We start from the raw sequence: 24,027 nt of genomic DNA, 5'->3' as shown, positions 1-24,027 counted from the left end.
ACACTTTATAGGCCTCTTGGAGTTTCTTGCCTTTTTGTGGCAGGAGATCTGAGCAACTCAGTAGATGATTTGCTTTGTTCTTTCCCATTTCTGAAAGGATACCTACTAGCATGTCATGCCATTTTTCTATTACAAGTCTTCCTTCTTATAATAACATTTTTCAATTATATAGCTTCATCTGTCAGATGCATCTTGCCATATGAGTAAATATTATCCTCATTCCTTGAAATTTGTGAATTGGCCACTGAAATCTGTTATCTGTGGAAATAGTCTTGTTTTTCAGTGTTGTTCTTGGCTGTTAGAAAAATGTGTTTAAACCTGGCTTTGTGAGAGCCTGTAAGAACACCTTGCATTTTTGGGGCATTTTATTTGAATGCCTATGAATATTAAACAAGCCCTACCAAACCCCAGACGGTGGATGAAGACTATCTCCATTTGACAGATGATGGAAAAGCAGAGGGTACCTTTGTTAGAGTTTGGCCCAAGATCACACGCGGAGGCAGCAGCGATGCCAAGAGCAGCATCTAGTCTGATTGTTCCCTATCCCATCCTAAAATCGTTGCCACTTTGCTGTGGTCTTTCTGTTCTTCAGTGGTTTATGTAGGTTTGGTATTTACTGGGCCAGGGATGCTGAACCAGCTCTTCTTGGCGTGGCTGACTTTTTCAGACAGGGCACCATATGAATGTGGCTGTCCTGCTTCCCAAGCCTGGCTGGCTTGCAGAGCACTGTCTTCCTGCAAGTGAGAGCTCTGCAGGCAAGATGCAGGATCAGGACTGGGAGACCTGTAATCTGGCTAGGTGGTGCTAATAAACTCTGGTGCATCCTTGCTGATGCCTTCAGAGCTGACAGGGTGTCTCTGCCTGCTCCCCAGCACTTCAGGTTTTAGAAGGGCCTCATTAGTGGAGCTGCTGCATCACATGGATATGTGGAGTGAGCCAGAGCCGAGCGCAGTGTTTCCGCAAATAACCCCCTCAGTCCAGAGCATGAAGAGGCGCAGAGCAGGCTCCCCAGGAATCACTGCAGGACTCAGATTGGCTTTGGCAGGTTTATCAGCTCTGGCTTAGTGCCGGCTCTGCTAGGCCCAGACTGAATTAATTGGGATGCTTGTGCACTGCAGTTGAGAGATAACTGCATTACAGAGATTTATCTGTTACTAAAGGTATCCCCTCCACTGTCCTCGATAAGGAAGACGAGAAGCTATTCAACATCTCACAGAATTTGCAGTAAGGTTACAGCATGGCTGGTTTTATGCATGGTTTATGTATGAGTTTACCTACAGCATGAGTGGTTTTATTCAGTGTTGTCACATATGGAATTAGTACAGTTGATTGCAGTGGAGGTCCCCACTCCCTGTTACCATTTGCAGAGTGTGCAGTGTGGGGGCGCCTGGTGTTTGCTGGTAGCTGTGTGGTTACTGGACAATAAACAGATTCTGGTTATTCTGGTGGATCAAAAGGCCAGCCCATCTATCTCTCTGAGTGTATCTATGTGGCCACTTGTAGATAGGTAGGCCAAGTTATTCTGTTACTCCAAACAGGCCAGAAGCCCTATTAGGGTAGGGCAAACCCCAGAGGAATAGAGTTTGTATTCAGGAATTTTCTCTAAATCATAGCAGTTACCTAGCCTCTGTCCCTTGATATTGCCTACAGTGTTGCCTGATGCTGCAAAAGTCCTGGTACAGTGTGAGTCCATCTAGAACGCTAATGCAAGAGTGACCAGAACACAAACGAGTGCTAGAATAATGTTATTGATGGAGATATTTCTTTATGATTTGAGCCCTGAGGGCAGTTACCCAATCCAGCATTTAGCCTGATATTGTAATTTGGCAGTCTTTGAGAAGCAGGTACAGTATATTATATGTGACAATGATTTATATCTATGCTGAGAAATAAATCTTTAAAGAACTTCCAAGAGACAACTGAAAGGAGGGCTGGTATTTTTTTACTGAGAGATTTTATAGAGGCATTCTAGTCTGCCAAAGAAATACAGCTGCTTATAAAGTCCACATTTTGATGGTGGGCTAAACTAAACAATGTATAACCTTATGTTTGAGGGCCTCTGCTGTTTTCTGCAGCCTTATTTCTCCCTCCTGTTGTGTTGTAGCCTCTGGGACATATTTTATCTACAGGCTGATAGCAGCTTTCCATTGGATCCTGGTCTTAAAACTGAAACTTGTATTCTGATTTTTCTGCAGTTGACATCCAGGCTGAAGAGTGAAAGAGTACAATCCCTCCATGTCATAGCTTCCTCTGTCTTCTTCCATCTCTTCACCTTCTCCCCCTGATCCCCCCAGCCTCACTATGAGACTAGCAGCTTTGCAGGAAGAGGTGTTATGGAGAAATGGGGATATTCCAGTCTCCCAGTGCTCCCTAGAGCAAACCTCAGTAGTGCCTAAAACTTGGAACAAGTGTTTACTGAGATTCATTTTTGAGCTTTACAGGGCAGCAAGGCTCCATCCTGCAGAGTTTTCACTTAATGGCAGATCGTCCTTTCAACTATTCTTTCCACATAAAATGGTTTGTTTCTGAGGAAGCAAATGCTCTTTTGTTCACTCTCTTGTCTTGCTTCTAAAACCAGTTTATCATTCTCTTTGACTGAATTCTTGTTCTCGGCATGGCCCTCTTTACCTTGAGAATACTATTGTATGTAGATGAGGTTTGAGGGTGAAATTGGCAGTGGAAAACAAAGAGTTACTGGTGTAACCTTACAATCTCCAGTACAGCCATGGCTTTATTGTGTCTGGCTTGGATTAAAAATAAAGTGAGTTGGATGTTTACTAGTCTCTAGGGGCATTTGTTTGGCTTTATGGACTCATTGTGAGAGTCTGTGTTATCAACAGTCTAATCTCAGGGGAGGCCCAGGGCTGGGCTGGCCAGAGGTCCTATGGACCAGGGTTGGAGAGGATTGTTACGTGTAGAACTGGCACTGGCAAATTTGCTACAGATGGGTGCTGAATTGAAGTAGTGTTGGGAGAGCAGGCTGGGTTAACAGGGACTGAGGAACATCAGGATTAAAACATAACAGTAATAACATGAGCATTTGCTCCTGGGATAGCAGGAGATGGTGCAATGAAAGTAAGGTTTCGGAGATCCAGATCTGCAGGAGCAGTGAAGATCCATGCTGCCCTGGGCTGGCAGAGGCATACTTATGAAAAAAAGCTTACAGAGCCCTGCCTTTAGTACACCTTGTTCTGGTCGCTGCTGTGAGTGCATCAATTCTGAGGATGCTAACCAATCACTGTATTGGTCATGAATGTAACAGGCAAGTGGGCAAAGAAGCGAAGGAGAGTCTGGTTGCACACACACAGCAAAGCTACAAAATCCAGCTATTCACGTAAGGCATTGTCTTGTCTTTCTTTCTTAAGGGATTCCATTCCCCCTGCCCCCACCCTTTGCACTCTAACGCTGTATTTGTGCCTTGGAGATGTGGAGATGAGCGTATGATGGATGGATGGATGCTGCTTGTCTGGGTTTTTCACCACCATTTCCCCTGGGGCACTCTGTCTGCTGGCAGAGAGCACCATCCCAAAAGATGGTATCTTTTGCAAACTCGACAGCTAACAGACAGCTTCTCTCTCTGCATATTTCCCCAAAGAAGAGCAGGCTTAATCTGGTTTTTATATGGCATATTTCATTATAATCTTTTTGACTTCCCATGTTCCCAATACACTATCATAAATAAAACGCTGGGGGTGGGAACAGCAGAGATGCTGAGGCTTCACACTCTTGTGACACTGATAGATTCTCATTTTAAACTGTCATGGGATTTAATTGCTTGCTGAGCCACTGCACTGCACTTTCAGACACATCCTGCCACATCCTCTTAATGAGCTTAGTGGCTGCATTCACTCAGCAGTGGTTCTGTTTGCTGTGAATTAGGTGGCTTTTTCAGACCACCTATACGATTTTAAAGAGGTAGTGGTTATTTAGTTAATATCCTTGGATTTATCAATCTTAAACAGCAGTTCATGGACTTGTAATATATAGTTTCCTCTGACACTTTTTATGTTCCAAAAAACCAGAACCAAGAAACAAAAATGCAAGAATCTATGTGCAAAGTCAGTGTTTGTCTAAAAGGGGTTTTGGAAGCCGGATTGCTTTGGTTTGCATAGTAGCTGTCTCTGGCGTGATAGATCATGCTGGAACTCACCCAATAAGTATCTCTGTTCCCAATTAGAACTGGAAATGGAGCTGCTTACGAGTGCACAGAGATGATGGCTTGGGTGGCAGCTGCTACTGTGGAGATGGAAATGATCCATTGTAAAACAAATACATTGCACTGTATAGAAAAAGAGATGGTTGTTTTTAATTTATGTTTCAAAGAGACACTGAAAAGTTGCTTAGCCCCCAATGCGTTGTAAACCAAATGTAGCATATTTAAGGACAGGATTTTGCAGCTATTTTGGTGAATCAAAACTTGAAAAAGCCACTTTTTGGAGTGGGATTTTGTAGGATTTGAAAATGTGCTTCTTTTGGAGGCAGCAGTTCAATAGAAACCAGATACAGGAATGATGCTGGCATGGGTGCTTGTTCAGATTCTACCACTGCGCTCTAAGGACCTTGATAAATAGAGAGGTTGCTGCTCTGAGCTGGTAAGCAGAAATAACCATGTTAATTTAATCACTATGAAAAGGACTCTGCCAAGTTAAGAAACATAAATTTTAATTATATGCAGAATATGTTTGAATTATAATATACGCACAATATTTAGCTGTGACACCAATAATACTGTGATTTATAAACCCGGAAGAATTCTTAAATTACATTTTATTTTTGTTGATTTGATACTTCCATTCTGTATGGTTTTGACTGTTTCCTGTATCTCCTACACCAACCAGGTGCTACTACATTTGCAATACTAATCAAAAGGAATTTCACCTACAGACCTTCTTAAAATTTTTATACAAAGAGTAGGCTTTGAGTTATAGTGCTTTTACTAGGTGTTATTACTTGTAATAAAGATTATCCTCTCTGAAATTACAATGTCTGAAGAAGAGCTTGTGATACAAACTAGGAGTTCAATAGAAAGAATTTAAAACAATTAGTGGGTAGGAAATGTTATTACCTATATTTAAAAAGGATTTGGATGTGACTCAAGGATTTAAAGACCCATAAATTCTATATGAACATTTGAGAAATTGATTGAAGCAGTAATTAGGTGTAAGCAGTAAAGCACCTGAGAAATTATGATATAAGAGGTTCTGACCAAGGAAAAACACATCACTACTTTCTTAAAATTCTTTGTATGATCTGTAAAGGACTAATCAATAACAGGGTTAACAATTAACTTTGACTTTCTGAACACCTTTGGTACGTTATAGACATCCAAAGAGAAACAAACCATTGGATAAAAACTTTTAGAATAGAATATGAAGCAAAGAACAAAATGAAACTAAGAACTTTCATTATAGAAAACAGCTAACAGCCAGTGCTTGAAGGTTTGGTGTTTGGTCCCGTGCTGTGTAATATAGTAATGATCAAGCCAGAGAGATGGAGTATCTTGTAAACTATAAAGGTTTGCACATAGTACAAAACAATGTAGAGCCGTCATGGCCACAGCAGTCTGCAGGCCTCCTTAGGAGGTCTGAATGTGCTTGGTGAATGGGTGGTGTAATGGACATTTTAACTGATCTGTGTGCTTGAATGTATGACTTATGGGAAGTCATCTCCCTATTACAAGGTTTCTAATTCTGCTTAGTATGCAGCTTGGACACTGCCTGAGGACCAATATAACAAATACTGTAGTGCATTTATTTAAATACAAGATGTGGTTTCATCTGAAAATATTGTGTGCAGTATAGGTCCATGTTGGGAAGATTATTGAGGAATAAGAGGAAGTTCAGAGAACTGTAACAGGACCAAGCCATATGGAAAACTTCCCACAGCAGAGTAATAGAAATGATTGTGGCTGTTTATCCTTGAAAGGAGTGGAATAAAAAGAAATGACAAAAAAGTTTGGTCAGGAACTTCTATTTTACAGAACTCATAGCAAGAACAAGGGGGCAGGAAATAAATAAGGTGAAACACCCCTCTTTTCAAACCATAGTTTAATTAACTGTTGAATGTACTTAGGTAGGAAAATATTTAATATATCAAAATTCAAAAAGGGCTGGGCTATTCTGTGTATTTCCAGAAAAACTAGGTTTAGGATAACAGGAAATGCTGCTGCATTAGTCCTTCAGGATTGACCTGTTAGAGATCAGAATTGGGGTACATGATTTTCTTTGCATTTCTCCCCTGACAGACACTCATACCTTCTTTTGCAGCATCCAATGTGACTGCATAATGTAGCACAACAAATATTAAAGCAAACAGAGGCAAGTGTGGGGTCATGGTTTCTCAAGCGTATAATAGTCCCTCTCTGGCCTTGTTTGAAGCTTCTGACACTGGCTGGTACTTTCATAAGCAGGACAGTGGGTGGAATGGACCCCACATTGCTTCCAAACAGCAGTTCCTAAAGCCTGGGGGAAGCATGTTCTTCCACGTGAAAACTACATTTCAGGTGTTGAGTTGGCTTATCAGTTTTCTTCAGGGCACAAGAATAAGAGACAAATACACTTTTCTAGCTTTTATGAGAAATCATGGAGAGTTAAAAAGAAAGGAGGAAATTAGGGATTTAGTAAAATGGATTTAATGACCCCTAGTAGTGTTTAACTATTTCTCTAGGTTAACTGAACTATCTTTTAGATTTTTTGAAGATTTTTATCTCTGAGGATTCAAAAAGTGGTTTGGAAACATAATTTCCTTCTTCATTACTGTATCCTTTACAGACTAGCCACCTTCGGGGAAGGATCGAATTCTTTACAAAGATTGAATTCATTACTAAGAGGTTGTCTTTGGGCCTGTGAAGATTTTTATACTGTAAACTTCACATTCCAGATAAGATAAAGTCTGCCATTTACCACTTTCAGAGCTCCTTGGGCATGAAAATGGACTCCTAGAAGCTACTAGAGGAGAAGAAAATGGAGTTGAATAGGACTCAGCTTGTTGGGCAGCTGGGAGACAGCTGTCCCGAGTTTCTTTTCACCAGATTTCCTGCTCACTAGGTTAAGATTTTGGTGACTCAATCTGCCCATCAGTGAGATGGGAACAGAAGTATTACCTCACACTGCCTTGCCAGTGGGATGTTAAATTTAATAATTAAAAAATGCTGTAAGAGCACTGGATGAAAAGCCTCCTGGAGTGTTGCTGGTGGGAATTAGTAGCGCCACACAAAACAAACATGCCTATTAAAGACAGCTGCTGGTTTTGACCTTAAAGCCTACCTTTTCCTCTGACTTAATGTTCAGTATCTCTGGAACAAACAGGGGGTAGTTTTACTTTCATATATGTTCTACTTTTCCCTCACTCCTTCCTTACTAATTCCCTTTCCTAATGCATTCATTTGCTGAGTGTATTGGCATCCAGAGGCAGACATAGCGCATCACAGTGCAGACATGTTTGTTTCCGATGCCCTTGAGCTTGCTTAAAGCTTCTCTTGCTGAATGTAGGATGACCCCTTGGCTTTTGCAGTCCCACAGGGTTCTAAATACAGAGCAAATGCCCTTTTGCACCTAAGCATAGGACTTCGAAACCAAGCCAAGCCCACAGCCAGAGATGATTACAGAGGTTCCTCAATGACTTTAGATTCAAGTGTTGGGATTTGCATGTAAATCAATTCTAAAATCCCCTCTTTCTATTGAAATGTCTGGATTTAACATCCAGAGCAAGGAGTTCATACAGGGAAATTCAATCTGTATGACTGTTGATTTTTCTGTCATTTTTATAGCTCAAGTAAGGAAGAAGTTGGGGAAGGTGGCATAATAGGGTGGGTAGGCAGAGTTTAATGCTGAAAACAGAAGCCTGATTGAATAGACCTCCTTGTGATGAGAAAGGGGTTCAATTCACAGTTGACCCCATCCCATTGTGTGGGTTGTCCTGGGAGTTTCCTTTGAAAATCCCAGTGGTCTTGGTTTTCTGCATGGTTTGTACTCAGCTTTTCCCTCCATGAATAGAATAGCTTTTTCTGGAATTCTTGCTGGATTTTCTGTGGTTGTTGGCTGAGCAATGCTCTCTCACTTCAGAAGCAAGCAAGTTATGGAAGCACTGATTAGGGACCCTGAATCATTTGTTGGCTTAGAGTTTTTCATATATACAATAAACATATTCCTGGGACACAATTGGCCTCCGGAAACAAATTATACTTTACTGTCCCAAGTGGAAGTGTTCATTCATTATTTGGATTGCAGGAGTGATTTGGGGCTTCATAAACACATGAATTTCTGCCCTGCAGTGTTTACAGCTCATGGTGGGTGATAGAAACGCGGGGAGCTTCAGGAACGCAACACGATCCTAAAAGATGAGAAGTGAACTGAGCTCTGAAATAAGGACACCAGGTGCTGATTTGTGAGCATCAGTCCTGTACATTACTACTTTATAAATATATTGGCCTAGATGAAAGAATTAATTTCAGAAGGGAGGGAGTGCTTGAACCACTGCACGAGTGGAGTAGAGGCAAGGATCTATGAGGAAAACAATTCTTCCCTAGGTGTATTTTAACATCTTGCTAAAATTAACATGCTGTATTTTCCTGTCTGCACCACCTCATAATCTAGTAGCAGCATTTGGAATGGGAATAGGGCTTTTTTTCCTCCACTTGTGTGGCAAGTTGTATCAAGCTTCCTCATAAACCTGCACTGTTTTTGGAGTTCCATGCCAGCTTTTGACTCTTACTGCAGTGACTGGGGGTTGTCCTGTTTTACGGGCTATATTCTGTACTCATAGCTGTGCTGACTGGTTTCTTTATTGGTATAGACCCATTTAAATGAAACTGAAGATTTTGTCTAGTCAATATTACATAAAAATTCAAGACACATCCCTTTGTTTTTTCAGTTTAAGTTCTCAGCACTGGCCCCACACTTTAGTTTTCTGCTTCCCAACATGTGGAATATGCTCTGGTGTAGGAGAATGCTGCTTGAAGCTGTGCTGTATAAACTATGCCAGATGCTAAATTACATTAAACTACTTTTCTGCTTCAGGAGATCAGATTTTCATATTTGTTATTTCAGTATCTTAGAAAGTGCTGGTTTTATTCTTTATTTGAAGCATAGGGACTTTACATATGAGAAGCAATTTTATTTCCTCTTCATACAATACAGACAGCCTTTTTTTCCTGTAAGCAAACACAGTGATTTAAAAGATACCAGGTTTTCAGTAAGATAGAAATGAATCCTATATGGAGATCCTTAGTGGTTAGAAGAAGATCTTGAAGAACTCTCCTTCGAGAAAGAAACAAACTTGAAGATCTGTCATTCTGCAGCTTGTCATCTCTGTCCTGCTTGTTCGCTGTCTGGGGAGACACATACAGTTGGTGTGTTTTCTTTTTCAGAAGTTGATCTGCCTCTGAAAAAGGATGGGTTCACCTCAGAAAGTACAACTCTGGAAGCCTTGCTGCGTGGAGAGGGAATAGAGAAAAAAACAGACACTAAGGAGGAAGATACTATACAAGAAATCCAGGTAAAGGAGATCCCCATGCCCTGACAGCAGGGCTGGATGTCACAATTTGTCTCTAAGCCTAGCAGATTTTTGTCCTGTGGCAGAACAGTGCATCTGTTGATAGTTGTGTCATTTGACTGTCAAAATGTTATCAAACCTTTTTGCTACACTGTGATGCTCAAAATGAACTCGGGATCTCACACACTTCTCCTGTCACAAGAATCTTGGTCGCTTGGCTGTGTTCTGCCCAGATCCTGTGTTAGAATTTGTTTTGCAGCACTATGAGAGATTATACATAAAACTGGCAAGCAGAGATGGGTCCCAACCATAAATTGAATTTTAGTGCCTCATAGTTAAAGTGAATTTGGACATGGATTTGAATTTGGACTCACAGCTGCTGACTATAGACAAAAATGTGTCATTACCTTGCCTGACTTTTTTTATACTGAGAAGCCTTTACAAAGTATACAAAAGAAGTATATAAGTAAAATAATTAAAAATATTCTAATCTTAATTATCTCAATTATTATTAGTGATGCAGGTATGATAAATATTACTTCACATGTATTATGGTTTGAAAGTTTTCAGAATTCTATTTAATCCTGAAATACATTTAATTTAACAATTAAAAGTAGAAACACATTTGTGGGTCTTCCGTGGAACGAATTCAGCTAGTATGAAGGGTTCTTATAGAAAAGCATATCACTTTATAAAAGCATCTTAAATTGTTAGGAAAGGGGGCCTCTCTTACAGCAGCACATCTTTGGTGATGCTAAAACACCATTGTGCTGTGAGTGTATTAGTGATTTTTAGTGGGAGCCGTAGGCAGCATGTCAAATTTGGTAACTTTGGCTGAGATGCAACATGTTGCATCTATATGTACAGCTAGTAAAACTCTGAGTGGGCAGTCTCATGCCAAATGAAACAGAAGAGTGTGGGCATCAAATCTGTATTACTTGGAGTTCAGTTCTATTTGTCTGCTAGAAATTTCACACGTTAGGGCAGAAAAATTAGGTCTGCTATTCCCAGTTACACAGATAAAGGAGCCCCATCAAAGATGAAGCATCCCATGTTCTTGAAGTGGGGAAAAGCTTGTCATAAGGCCCTATCTGTTCTTCCTTCTTTAGTAGTGTATCTGAGTCTATTAAGCTGAGAACCCTAAAACTTTGTTTATACCTGCTTCCAAAGTCACAAGAAGTTGTGGTGCTGCATCCTTAGGAGATCAACAAGTGCTTTTGGATGTTGCTGTGCAATCTGAGCTCCCAAATTATCCTCATCAGCTGTTCAAGGAGAGAGACTTCAGAGATAATGGAAATGACACAAATCTGGGCATTGCAGAGCAGGGAGGGGGTGCAAAAATATACAGAAATTTTTCAGCTGAACTGCTGTAGCTGTGACCTGTCACCTGGATGCTAGTTTCACTGGAAAAGGCATGTCTTGCTGTTGTTTCTTAAGCAAACACAGCTTATCTGGATTCAGTCTATACAACAATGATTGCTGAAGCCTTTAGTAGTAGCCAGCTTTCAGTGTGTACTTCAGCACCTGGCAGCTAGGCTGTACCAGATCAAAATCTTGATCGGTGCTTTTTATCCCTATGGCAAATAAGAGAATGCAAATCTCTCTTTTGTTCCTTTGCATGCTCCTCTATGTTGTAAGTTGAAAGGGCCCAGCCTCAGTGCAGGGCAGAGTGAGCAGGTGGGATGGTCATAATTGTAATTCCCACCTCAGTCCCAGCCACTTTAACACCCTCCCTAACTCAGAGTATCTGACAGGAAGACAAGACTTGGTGCTTAGCTGCACTGAAATACATCAGGCTGGGAAACTCTTTGAAAGACAGAATATAAAAGAAAAGTTACTTTACTAGAAAGGGTAAGAGTTCCCCCTGCTAAATAGATGCAGTCATTGGGATCTGCTGTACAGCTGGTATTTAACAGGGTTGAGGATTTTGCCCTACAATAAATTGGTATTGAATGTGTGTCAGAGAAGGCTTAGAATAGCCTTTTGATCATGCATCAGAAAGGCTATGCCCCTTCTATCAAGGACTAAAGTCATTACCCTGGCAGTGTCACCAAATTCCCACTTGGTTGCTTATTATCTTTTTTCTAAATTGGTGCTGCAATTTTAAAGGAAGTTGTTTGTATCATTTCTCTTAACTGCTCTTATGTAGTACTATTGCCATAAACTAGCTCCTTTCCCATATATGATATGGTTGCAGCCTTCTCTGTTTTTTGAAGATACATTCAAATACGAAGCAATGTGAAAATATAAACTCATATCAGTAAGTTTGCTTATTTTCTTACATGCCACTAGTATGTAACATTTTCCAAGTGTTTCAGTTTCCTAAGATCAAGTCAATTAATATGCAACTGCATGAATTTTGAGGAAACATTTTACATAAGCAGAACTGGAACTTGCTTAACTTTTACACCCTCTAGTATTGAGTACTCTAGTGTTATGTGAAATTACATTTCATGATGGTCTCACCTCCTTAATAGACTCCTGAGGTTAAAAAATAGAAGGAAAAAGAACCAGATGAAGATTTGATTCTCTACCACATTCTGAAAGTTCTTTGTACTTTTTAAAAGGGACACTGTCCAATATTAGTCTTAAATATTTAGCTGATAAAATAAAAATAAACTTGTGTAGTTCTTCCAAATCCAGGCTGTTTTAAAAGTGAAATTTTTGATGTATTCTTTCCCACAAATTCAGAATTTGGTGCTTGAGGTATGAAGGAAGGAGAGAAACAGCTGTGATTTGCTCCTGTTCTGCGTCTGCTGGCTCTCAGTTAGCTGTTAAATAGAAATTACAGGGAAGAAAAAAATACAGAAAGACTGAAAAACCTTCCCATCAGTTTAATGTCACTGATTTGAATCTGTATCGTGGTTTCATATTGTAATTTAAATGTATGGTGGCATGGCAAACATAAGGTAGTTATTCCAGATTAGCCCCTTGTGAAATGGCACCACCCCATGAATGGCAGGAGAGACTGGAGACCATTTCTGCATTTCTAGCAGACATGCCGAGGGTCGAGGGGACTTCAGGGGGAATTCTTTCCACATCATTGTAGTGATGATTTATCTTACCTTTGTCTGTGCAATGTCCGACTTGTGCATGTTTCCAGGGTGGCCAGCCTGTGTTTGATTCTATAGAGGTTACCTTCCAAAAGATCAATATTAAAGGATTTAAATTCCCTGGCCTGGGAATCTCACAGTTACGTGAGATTATAAATTATTGCTCCTATTAACTGATTGAAGGAACTATTGCTATTTTTCCTATTAACCTCAGTGATATCTGTACTTCCTCAGCATTCTCATGCAGCAAGATCCCTACTTACAGTTTACAGAGTTGTATGCGTGGTGTAAACTCCAAAAGATGTTACTTTCTAGATGCACTTAACATGCTGGAATACATGGAGGAATTCTCTCTATTTTTGCTAAACAAAGAAAACTGTGAGGAGAACCACTGATTTCTGTCATCTTCAAGTGCATTGTCAATATTAGAGGAAAGCAAAACAAGTAAAGGTGCAAGAAACCAAAACAAAAAACATCATGCAAGCAATATCCCAAACATGGCCTGCAGTTGTGCATACTAACACTTGTGTTGTCTTGGGATGTCGGTGCTCAGTGGTGCCACTTTTATTTCTTAGGAACTTTTTTTATAGTTGACTGATATCAGTGGTATTTTTAAAATAAGAACTCCTTGGAGAACCGAGGGTGGAAGGGAAAGCAAATTTTGCTTTAGTGGAATGAAGTAGGGGTTCTGGGATCTGATTTGGCATTAAACCATTAATCAACTGTAATTTAATAACCTGTAGTCTCTGTGGTAAAGAGCAGAAGTTGGTTGATTGTGTCATCTTCTTCTAACCATTCTTGTTTATTGTTCAACCACAGAGGGTTTTAGAAAATGATGAAAATGCAGATGAAGTGAATGAGGAAGAGGATTTGGAAGAAGATATTCCAAAACGAAAGAACAGGCCTAGAGGACGGGTAGGTGGAGAATTTACTGGAAGGAAAGGAAGGAAGCAAACATCTGCTTTCTCATGTATATGTCATGTATATTGTATATGCAAAGTGTATACCCATGGATACATGATAGTAATAACACTATAGGTAATTTTCACTCATATGGTCAAAGATTTGAAATACTTTTTTCAGTTTATTTTTGTGACTATTTGGAGAGTAAAAAGTTGGGATAAATTTATTATAGTCTTGTGTTTACAATTGTAACGTAAAGTCTAATACTTATGATGACATCCTGCTGTTACAATGATCTTATTTTAAAACAACATTTACTAATTACAGGAAAGCAACAAATTCAGTCATGACAGACCAAAAAATATTCACTATTCATAAAAGTAACTTGAACTGTGTTAATACATTTTGCAGCTTTCCCCAAGGTAGCACTTTGTGGCTGACAGTGGCCCTCTTGAGACCCTGGCAAATCTTCCATTTGCTTAAAATGGGCAGTATTTTATCCTTAGGGGAGTCTGTGTCCCTTCTCTTACCTAAGATGTCTTTTCACAATTTCAGCAGGGCACCAGTTAAGTAATAAGGCCAACATTTTAAAACTTGGAATCAACATTTCCAATTGTGGCCCTGCAAGCTAGGCATCTAAATAAGTGTGAGCACAACTCTCACAAGTTTTGAGCATTTTCATCTCTCTTTGGCTCCAGTGGATGCTGCTGGGGCACAGGAGCTCTAGAAGTACTTTTTGACGTGTTTGTAGGAGTCAAGCAAGAAGGGCCACATTTTAGGCCAAATGAGCAGGATATAATAGCTTTTGAATAAGAGAGAGACATGAAACTACATTGAATACTTGCAATGTACTTATGCATCAGACCGTCTCTTTTAGTTTCTTCTGTTATTGTGTTTCAGTTTTCTGCTCCTCTATTTTGGAGCTTAAATCCTTTAATGTAAGATCAAAGCACTTTAATAATTGGATAAGTATTATTTCACCTTCCTTATTCTCAAAATCACCTGAACCAGTTTCTTTCTTTCTTTCTTTCTTAGCCAAAGACCCCCACCTGGAAAAAAATTTTCCAGAAAAATGTAAGTTTCAGAAAATTTGTATGAACCAATAACCAAAACCAGGAGTTAGAGTCGATACATGCACATAGGCTTGACTGTAGCAACCAACTAATATTCCAGGCTAATAACTCTTTTCTAATAAGTTGCTGTCACATAAATTACACATGCTGGTCAGGGTGATTGAAAAGGAGTGAAGAGCTAAAAGAGAAACACTGCTCAGGAGAAGGGGATTTCCTATATTCATATATCCTAGGCCTACATAAAGTCCTGAAGTTACTGTTATGTGTAAAGTTTTACTCCCCTGATCAGGAAACTGTTCCAGAATAACTCTTACTACTTTTTTTCTGCTACTGCAGGGAAAGGAGTTGCAGTACATGTCCCATTCATTTTTAAAGCATAGATTTATGTCATATTTTCTGCCCTAGAACTGGCCCCCTATTAAGTACAGGAGCAGCAGGATCTCTTGCTTTTTTCTGGTAACTAACCCCTGCTCTGCTAGTGCCCTGGCTTCATTCAGTGCAAAAAAAGAGAAGTCTGAAGACTGCCAAATACTTTGAGCAATTTTTGGTTTTATTTGATGGCATCAATAACCAAAGCAAAATGTGGTATAAATTAGGATTTAAAAATTTGGGCCAGATTCTCTTGCTGTTGAAAACTGTTAAGCCTGAATTGTGTCTGGTCATGAGTGTTTTGTTACTGTTCAAGCAGCCCTTTTCTAATGTGAGCCTGATCCAGTGTAGGGAATTGAGGCTAAGGATTTGTAATTAGAGGACATGAAACCTGGGCAGCACTTTTTTTTCTGGGAAGGAATCAGTTAGGGTATTTTTAGAGGACAGAAGAGAGGAAGGACATGCATAGGAAACTAGATCCACCAGAGTGTGGCCTTTGGGGACTCAGAGAAGAAGTGAGAAGGGCTGACAGTCTTGATGCAGGATTAAAGTGACAGAATTACTGCTCTGGACTTTCCAAATTGCACATGCCCCTTCCTTTCCCTACAGCATGGTTTTTTTTAATCCTGGACTCTCCATCTGTCCTTCTGGCTACTCTCTCTGGCTGCTTCAGTGCTGCTTGAAGGCTGCTATGCCTTGGTTTCCAGGCCTCACACATCAAGTCTTATAGACTCTGCTGCATCCCTTCAGGAGAATGAAAGTGGTTGTGAATGACTGAATTCAACAGACCTGAGTGCCAACAGTAAGCATGAGGCACTCAGTTTAGTGCCTCTGGGGCAGCTGTTCAGTTTACTAACCCCTCAAGGCTGGCCCGGAAATTGTGGGAGCATTAGGAAGGACACTGGAGGTCAAAGAGACGGATTGTCTGAAGGAGTTGTGGAATATCTTTGGTGGACAGGGAGAATGTGATAGGATCTGGGAAGGACAGTTTGCTAGGAGATAAGAGAGGAATGAAGCTGCACCTGTACAGATTGTTTGCTCGTCAGCTGGATATCCCGTGGGACAATTTCAAAGGAACTAGACACTTCTAGGAGCTCAACTTCCATTGAAAGTTATTGACTTGAAAAATCTCACCCTGTGTGTTCAGTGTATGAAAAAGTATACCTGACATTTGGTCACGACATGAACGCTGTACCTTTGCGTTTCTGTAGAAAACAGTTTGAAGGGAAACAGCTGGCTGTAAGACTAGTGAAACTCTGAGCAACAGACCTGAAATTACCATCCTCTTCTGAAAGGTGCCTATATAAAAATAGTACCTTCTTACTCAACAGACTCATTCTCAGTGTGCAAAAAGTCAGACCTACTGACTAGTGAAAGGAAAAGAGTTTACAGGTTTTTTTTCACAGCCATGAAAAGCCAATGCAGCTGGGAGGATAGAGAAATTAGGTCCTAATCCAGGTACCAGCAGAAATATTAATGTAGGGCCAATCACTTGTCTCTTTGAGGACTCTCTGATGAGCTGAGGGTTGTATGGGAGCTGCCATGGACTAAAATTCAGATTGCAGCACATTTTGCAGTAGTGAGGGAAGAAAGGAAGTAGCCTGGGATTGATTTCATAGCGCAGAGGGAGTTTACAGAGCTGGCAGTCAGAATGAAGATATTGCAGGCTAGTAAGATGTTTTTATGTGATATGGCCAGTAAAGTAGCTTCCACCAAACAATTGTTGCTGGACCCTTTGCCAGGGTGAAACTGCTCTTCAGTCCACCCTTACAAATCTCACTCTGCACATGTGTGCTGATCTGCACAAGTCTTTGCAGAAGGCAGAGCTATACTTGTCATACCTAATAGTATTTACCCCATCCAGACAGCTGCAAATCCATGTCCTTCAGGACTGTGTTAAGAGTTAGACCTGAGCAATCCCAGGGAAATAATGCGTGAAGGTTTTGCATATCCCTGTTTTGACAGATTTTGACAGGCCAACGTAAAACTGTTCCTTGTTCCTTCTCTTTAGATGTCCCATGGAATGCAGCTTGAATAGTGCTAGTTCAGTCCTAACTCCACAGAAGAGGGGCAGAGGTCCTATGACCCCTTTGTGTCTGGGGTACTAATAATTTCAGATTTTCTACATCTACTTGACAAAGCTCTGTCCATTTCTTATTTTTACATACAAAAGCTTGAAGGACTTGAGTCAGGCAGCCTTGTCTAGTGTGAGAAACATGAATGGTTTAATAAGAGGAGCAGCAGAAACAATTTTGTTGCTTTTACACAGGAATAGAGTAGTTGGCACAACTAATAAAGGACTATCTAGCCATCCACCTGCAGATCACTTCCTCTAATAAAGATCAAGTCTAAAATTATTGTCATCTACACACTGTACATTAGTGAACAGGAAAGAATTGAAAACCTTGGCTCAGTTCCCAGTTACACCTCACAGCCTCTGCTTCTGGACAGATATGAGCTGTCCCCTTGTTGGCATCTCAGCTGAGAAGTGTCAAGACCAAATAGCTTTGATGCTGGAATTCCACTCTTACCACTGGAACTCAGGACAGAGCAGTCTGTGCTGGGGAGAAACAAGAGCTTTTCCATTTCCAGGGCAGCCAACTTGGTATGTTGTAGGAACACAGAACAGCGAGACTTTCTGGGTAATTCCCATTCTCTGTTATTGCAGGTAGCTATGTTTCCTGATCTTCTCCACTAACTGACCAAAGCTCCATTTTAGAATTAGCCATGGTATCTTTGTCACAGAAGGCCATTTCAAAACACTGCTTTTCAGCTAGAAAACAGAACAAAACAAACAACCTCCCATTTGAAAATATTAAAGGAAATAATTTTACCTCTGTTCTATTTGGGGCCTATTTTCTGGCTGATTGAATAGCTGCATTTGTCCTCTAACACCTGTTCATCTATTTATTCATATTCAGTTAAGCAAGGTATTTGAACATCTTCAGAAATGAATGTGTGATGATACTCGACTGAATATGTGCTGGCAATAACCTATTGCTATGGATGAACAATTTGGGTTATCTGTGAAGGGGACCTCCACTGCATTACAAGGTCCACTAACATAGTGCATATCTTAGGAGGTGAAGGGTCAAGCCCACCCTTGACAGCCCTATATGGCAGCTGAGGAATTGTTTAGTTTATATTGCACATTTTTCATAGTAGGGTGAGGGGCACAAGGATACCCGAGGGGCGATGGAATAATGTTAACATTCCTCTTGTCCTTGCAGGCTCGGGGATCTGGAGGAGGCAGGAGACGGAATGATGCTGCCTCCCAGGATGATCATGACAAACCCTATGTTTGTGACAGTAAGTAGCACCAAGACAGCTGATTCTGCTTCCAGCTTGGTCCTACCAGCTTGGTGTACTCAGGGCTTTGTCTTTTCTCTTACAGCAAAATATTCTGCTGCTCTCTGACTTGCATGTTTGCCACCTGCTGCTGCTTCATGCTCTTGGTGTTTTTGCATGAAGGAAATAAAATTAAGTCCTCGGCAAGACTCCAGTTCCCTTTGCCCTGCAATAAATCATCCCTTATGTTTTCTTTCTCTTCTCTTTTTCTGGCTTCTCTGCCTTTTGTCTTCCTTCCCCCATGTAAGATTCACCCTCTATTTCTTTCTCTGTTTCAGATAGTTACAAACAAAAGCATAACTCAAAAATCTCCGACAAAGGTACTTCACCCTTGTTGTATCTCTTCATATATTTGGTGATTCTCTTTCCTTCAAATCTCACTGGGCTGAATTTTGAAGGTCTTATTCTCATCCATCACTCAGAAAGTACTCTTGTGGCATCATCAGAAGTTGAGCCCTCCTAAGAAACAAACACAACCAGAATGCTTTGTTTTGAAACATTCCCTTTGAATATGGCCATGCTGTTTGACATGTTGCAGTGGGACTGCAGGTGAAGTAAGGCTTTATCCTACTGAGAAATTATACCAGAGCCCAAAGCTCAAACTGAAGAAGGATACCAGAGTCCTACTATGAGGGAAGAGTACAATATTTGATACACAATATATTTTTTTATGGCCTAGTCCTTGGTGCTCTCCTTCTTCTTTTGATACTCTTTTTTGCTTCACTATGTCATTTCTGTGAAGGGCAGTTATTTTACCCACATGCTTTTGAGGTCTTCCATCTTAAGGCTTACTGTTGTGTACATGCAATGGTAATTTGTGCTACTGGCTGCTTTTTATCCTATAAACCAACAACCTAACAAAAGTTAATAGGAAGAATAGTGGGAGGTCTTCACTTCTGTGATCCAAAAATGTTTGGTGGCTTTAAGGATGATTACAAACCCCCTTTCTCCACTATTTACCTATCTTGCAATGTTACTGACCTTAAAAGACCAACTGTTCAGATGTCCATCTATGGGATACTTTTAAAAACATAAGAATATATGTTATATATTTTTATATATAATATATATAAGAACTACATTCCATGTGATCAAATATTCTTTTATGGTGAGACCAGGTGACTCTGAACAGTACAGTCATGGACATGTTGAGTATTTTGCTTCAGCAAGGTGAATATTCTAAGGGCAATGAGCAGAAATGGAAAGACTTGCACATGAATGGGACTGTCTGAACACATGATCAAGGAGGAAGAGCTCTTTACTATATGAAGAGTCAGGAGATTTCTACTGTGGTTAAATAGCTGTCCTTGTGTGTTAGAAGAATAGAAATGTGACTTCTAAAACTTCTCTGGGAGCCCAGTATGTATCTTGCTGAAATCCACATCTGTCTTCTATTGGTATATGCATAACTGTCTTTAACCCTTTTCTGGAACATCCTTCTAAATCCAAGAACACTTGTCAGTGCTAGTCATTTTTAACATAATGTCACAAATTGTCTGATACTGCTTTCCTTTTGTATTTTTCAGAGAAATCACAACATGCATAGTAGTGATTTGCACAGAGTAGATAAAACATACAAGATATCAAAGTAGGCAGCAGAAATATGGACTCAAGTCAAGGCTTTAGCACATTGTTGTACTGATGGAATTTTGCCTTGATTTACATTTTGGAGCATAAATTTCCTCTTTGGTTTTGGAAATATAAACTTTCCTATTTCATTTGGCTGATACCTTTCATTTTTAGGAAACTTATAGTTAGAGGCGAGTCATAAGGAATCTTGGAATCCAAAATTTACACAGTGATGACTCTTTTTCCATTGTAGTTAGCTGAGGAAGGGGTTATGTGGCAGCAAAACTCTTTTACCTGACTGTGGAGCAGAAGGAAAGAACTGTCCCAATTGATATTCCATTGTCCTGAAATAATATCCTACCCTTGTTAAACTTCTGTAGAAATATTACATGAAATTCATTGTGAATAATTGGCTTAAATTGAGGCCTCTTTCCTGCTTGGGTGGATTAATTGAATCAGTTTTTTCTCTGAAATATTTGCTAAATATTTTTTATAAATAAACCTCAATCTAGTTGTTGTAGGTTTGAAATTGGTTTGCAGGACTCCACATGCATATGTTTTGGGCAGATAGATTTGTTTTACATGGAAACATGCAAGTCAAAACCAGTGAAGCTGTTTCCCATTTGGGAAAACATGATTCCCACAATCACATTATTGGTATAAATAATAATGGTAAACACTTTACCTTTTCTGTACATTATTGCTTTTTCTGCAAGTGTTCTGGTATTTGAGTTTGGAATATGACCACAAAGAAGAAAGTATAAGCATATCTAAACCAAATTAATTTTCTTCGAATCATAGAATAGTTAGGGTTGGAAAGGACCTTAAGATCATCAAGTTCCAACCCCCCTGCCATGGGCAGGGACACCTCCCACTAAACCATGCCACCCAAGGTTCTGTCCAGCCTGGTCTTGAATCCCCCATGCCAGGGATGGAGCATTTACAACTACCTTGGGCAACCCATTCCAATGCCTCACCTCCCTCACAGTAAAGAACGTCTTCCTTATACCCAATCTAAACTTCCCCTGTTTAAGTTTTAACCCGTTACCCCTTGTCCTATCACTACAGTTCCTAATGAAGAGTCCCTCCCCAGCACCCTTATAAAGCCCCCTTCAGATACTGGAAGGCTGATATGAGGTCTCTACGCAGCCTTCTCTTCTCCAAGCTGAACAGCCCCAACTTTTTCAGCCTGTCTTCATACAGGAGGTACTTCAGTCCCCTGATCATCCTCATGGCCCTTCTCTGGACTTGTTTCAACAGCTCCATGTCCTTTTTATGTTGAGGACACCAGAACTGCACACAATACTCCAACTGAGGTATCACGAGAGCAGAGTAGAGGAGCAGGATCACCTCTTTCAACCTGCTGGTCATGCTTCTTTTGATGCAGCCCAGGATACGGTTGGCTTTCTGGGCTGCGAGTGCACACTGAAGCCGGCTCATGTTACATTTCTCATCGACTAACAACCCCAAGTACTTCTCCACAGGGCTGCTCTGAATCTCTTCTCTGCCCAACCTGTAGCTGTGCCTGGGATTGCTCCAATCCAGGTGTAGGATCTTGCACCTGTCATGGTTAAGCTTCATAAGGTTGGTATCTGCCCACCTCACAAGCGTGTCAAGCTCCCTCTGGATGGCATTCCTTCCCTCCAGCGTATCAACCAAACCACACAGCTTGGTGACATCGGCAAACTTGCTGAGGGTGCACTCAATCACTCCATGTCCATGTCACCGACAAAGATGCTGACAAGACTGGTTCCAACACCGATCCCTGAGGGACACCACTCATTACCGGTCTTCAGCTGGACATTGAACCATTGACCAGAACTCTTTACATGCAGCCATCCAGATAGTTCTTTATCCACCAAGTGGTCCATCCATCAAATTGATGTCTCTCCAATTTAGAGACAAGGATGTCGTGTGGGACAGTGTCAAACGCTTTGCACAGATCCAGGTAGATGACATCAATTGCTCTACCCCTGTCCATCAGTTCTGTAGCCCCATCATAGAAGGTCACCAAATTGGTCAGGCAGGATTTCCCCTTAGTGAAGCCATGCTGGCTGTCACCAACCACCTTGTTGTTTTTCATGTGCCTTAGCATGCCTTCCAGGAGAATATGCTCCGAGATTTTGTCAGGCACAGATGTGAGACTGACTGATCTGTAGTTCTCTGGGTCATCCATTTTCCCCTTCTTGAAAATGGGGGTTATATTTCCCTTTTTCCACTCGTTGGGAATTTCACCTGACTGCCGTGATTTTTCAAATATGATGGACAAAAATATTTTTCAAATATGATGAACTGCATGGATACTACTACTTTGCTCTTTTTTCATAGTTACACATTCATATTTATGGGAAACAAGAATGTATTACCAGCTCTCATCAGTAATAAACATGTTATGGGAGAAAAGTAGTTTGTGAGCCAGTAAGATGAAGTACCCAGCTGTCACTGCCCCTTGTGTTTGGAGGTAGCAATGTTATTGCTGAATAGGCCTGCTTGTTTGGAAGAGACATTCAGCTATACACCAATATTAAAACTGATCATAAATACAGAATTTCTGTCTGAAATGCAGTTTTCAAATCTAAAATATTTCATATTCCCGTGTTTTTAGGTAAAGGTGGTTGGTTGCTTGTTTTGCGGAATGAAATATTCTGAAATACTTGCGTTGACTTTATTGAGCATATACTGGATCAGAAGTTCAGAATGAAAGGTTTGACCATTCTAAGCATCGATAAAATTGCTAACATAATCATGAAATGTCTTGTTTCATCAAATCAGGAAGCTTATCAAATCTGGAAACTTGTATTCTGGCTTAAAAGTTGCCATCAATTGTAGCAACTGAGTCTTATGACTCCTGATTCCCTAGCCAGAGTGATTAATTTGTGCTGAATCTCTGAAGATATTAACTTTCCTGCTGTCCATCCTTATTGGTCTGCTCTCATTCTTTTCATGTTCCCATGGAGACTTACCTGAGTACATACTTCCATCTTTGTTTTCTGTCATTCTATCTATTGAAGATTTCCCTTGCCCGTCTCTAAAAGGAGGTTTTTTTCTTTCTTTTCCTTTTACCAATATGTCCTTGTTTCCTTTTAGTTTAATTCATGTATAAACTGCTATTTTAGCATAACAACTTACGTTTGTATCGTGTCCTTTATTCATAGCCCCATCTAAGGCTGAGATATGCATTCAGATTCATTCCTTGTGCAAAATGAGAATTGACTGAAACCTTCCTATGATCTCTGCTGGATCAGTGGCTAATGCAACCTTGCATGTATCCAGAGACACTGATCCTGTAGTGTTTTGTAGAAGCTGATTCTTTGTCCAAAATGTCATTTACAGGTTTTTTTGTTATTTAACTTGAATTTTCTCTGTTGCAGTCTAAAATCAGCAATCCTTCCTTTGTTCATAGTGGATAACAGTGTCTTTGTTCTGTTTCTGTAAACAGTTATTTGGGCTTCTTTCAGCTGTGTTTTCTTCAGCAATTTAACTAAACTTGTTTCCTTTCTCTGAAAAATCTCTGAAGGGTCTTATTTAAGTAGCAGTGGCCAGAATGAAGTTGAATGTGCTGTTCTGAGGATAGAATTAGTTCAGAAAATGAATGGTTGATGCATTTACATGTAACTTAAATTTACTTCTAGAACTTTGATTTATGCAACTTGCTCTGTTATGTATCTGTGAGAGGTTCAGAGATGGCTGACCTAACAGGTTGCTTAGTAAGCCCTTTTCCAGGGCAAGACACTCCTCTCCAATGCTGCATCATGTTTCAGTGGCAAAGGAGTTCTCATCCTTGTCCACCATGTGAGTTCATATTTAATATAGCATTTTCTATAGCTTCTTGATCCTTCCCTCTTTGACCTGTTTCTACTCAGACATTATCTACCATCTTTAGTTTCTTTATACTGCTTTGTCCTGCTTATACTGTGTTTTATGTATGGATAGTAGATTTCATATTAATATTTACTAATTAGACTATGAAAATAATTCTTACATTCATGAAACTCATATATTTTTATTATTATTCCAATATTTTTGCCAACAATTGGTTCTCTGTATGTTTAACACTTTCACTTTCCATTCCACCCTGCAAAATAATGATAAAAACAGGCGCAAGCACTGGGCCCAGGTGCCTTGTGAAGTTTACAATCAGATTAGGCTCCTAGTCCACACTGATTTCAACTGAAGGTAGGCTCCTAAACTGTAGATTTAGATTAAACATTAGGCAGAAA

General features: G+C 40.2%; 1 protein-coding gene across 8 annotated transcripts in view; it reads left to right on the top strand.

Moving 5' to 3' along the window:
* DPF3 (double PHD fingers 3) overlaps positions 1-24,027 on the top strand; it is a 171,727-nt gene that overhangs the window by 90,019 nt on the left and 57,681 nt on the right. For 5 of the 8 annotated variants that reach the window (XR_009728923.1, XR_009728922.1, XM_061376386.1 and 2 more), the window contains exons 4-7: positions 9,368-9,495; positions 13,365-13,460; positions 14,484-14,522; positions 18,121-18,199. Coding sequence is in view for 5 of the 8 variants with exons in the window: in XM_061376386.1 (XP_061232370.1) it covers positions 9,368-9,495; positions 13,365-13,460; positions 14,484-14,522; positions 18,121-18,199 (342 nt within the window). In the remaining 3 variants the exon portion in view is untranslated. Of the gene's footprint in view, positions 1-9,367; positions 9,496-13,364; positions 13,461-14,483; positions 14,523-18,120; positions 18,200-18,516; positions 18,559-24,027 lie in introns of all 8 variants that reach the window. The other 3 variants (XR_009728924.1, XM_061376387.1, XM_061376391.1) reach the window with 2 other exon arrangements.

Source organism: Neopsephotus bourkii, unplaced genomic scaffold, assembly GCF_033783945.1.
Source record: "Neopsephotus bourkii isolate Nb327-2 ecotype Australia unplaced genomic scaffold, CSIRO-AGI_Nbou_v1 NB_1707, whole genome shotgun sequence".
Taxonomy (NCBI): domain Eukaryota; kingdom Metazoa; phylum Chordata; class Aves; order Psittaciformes; family Psittacidae; genus Neopsephotus; species Neopsephotus bourkii.
The sequence above is the reverse complement of the archived record's forward strand: the minus strand, read 5'-3'. Positions and strand labels throughout refer to the sequence as shown.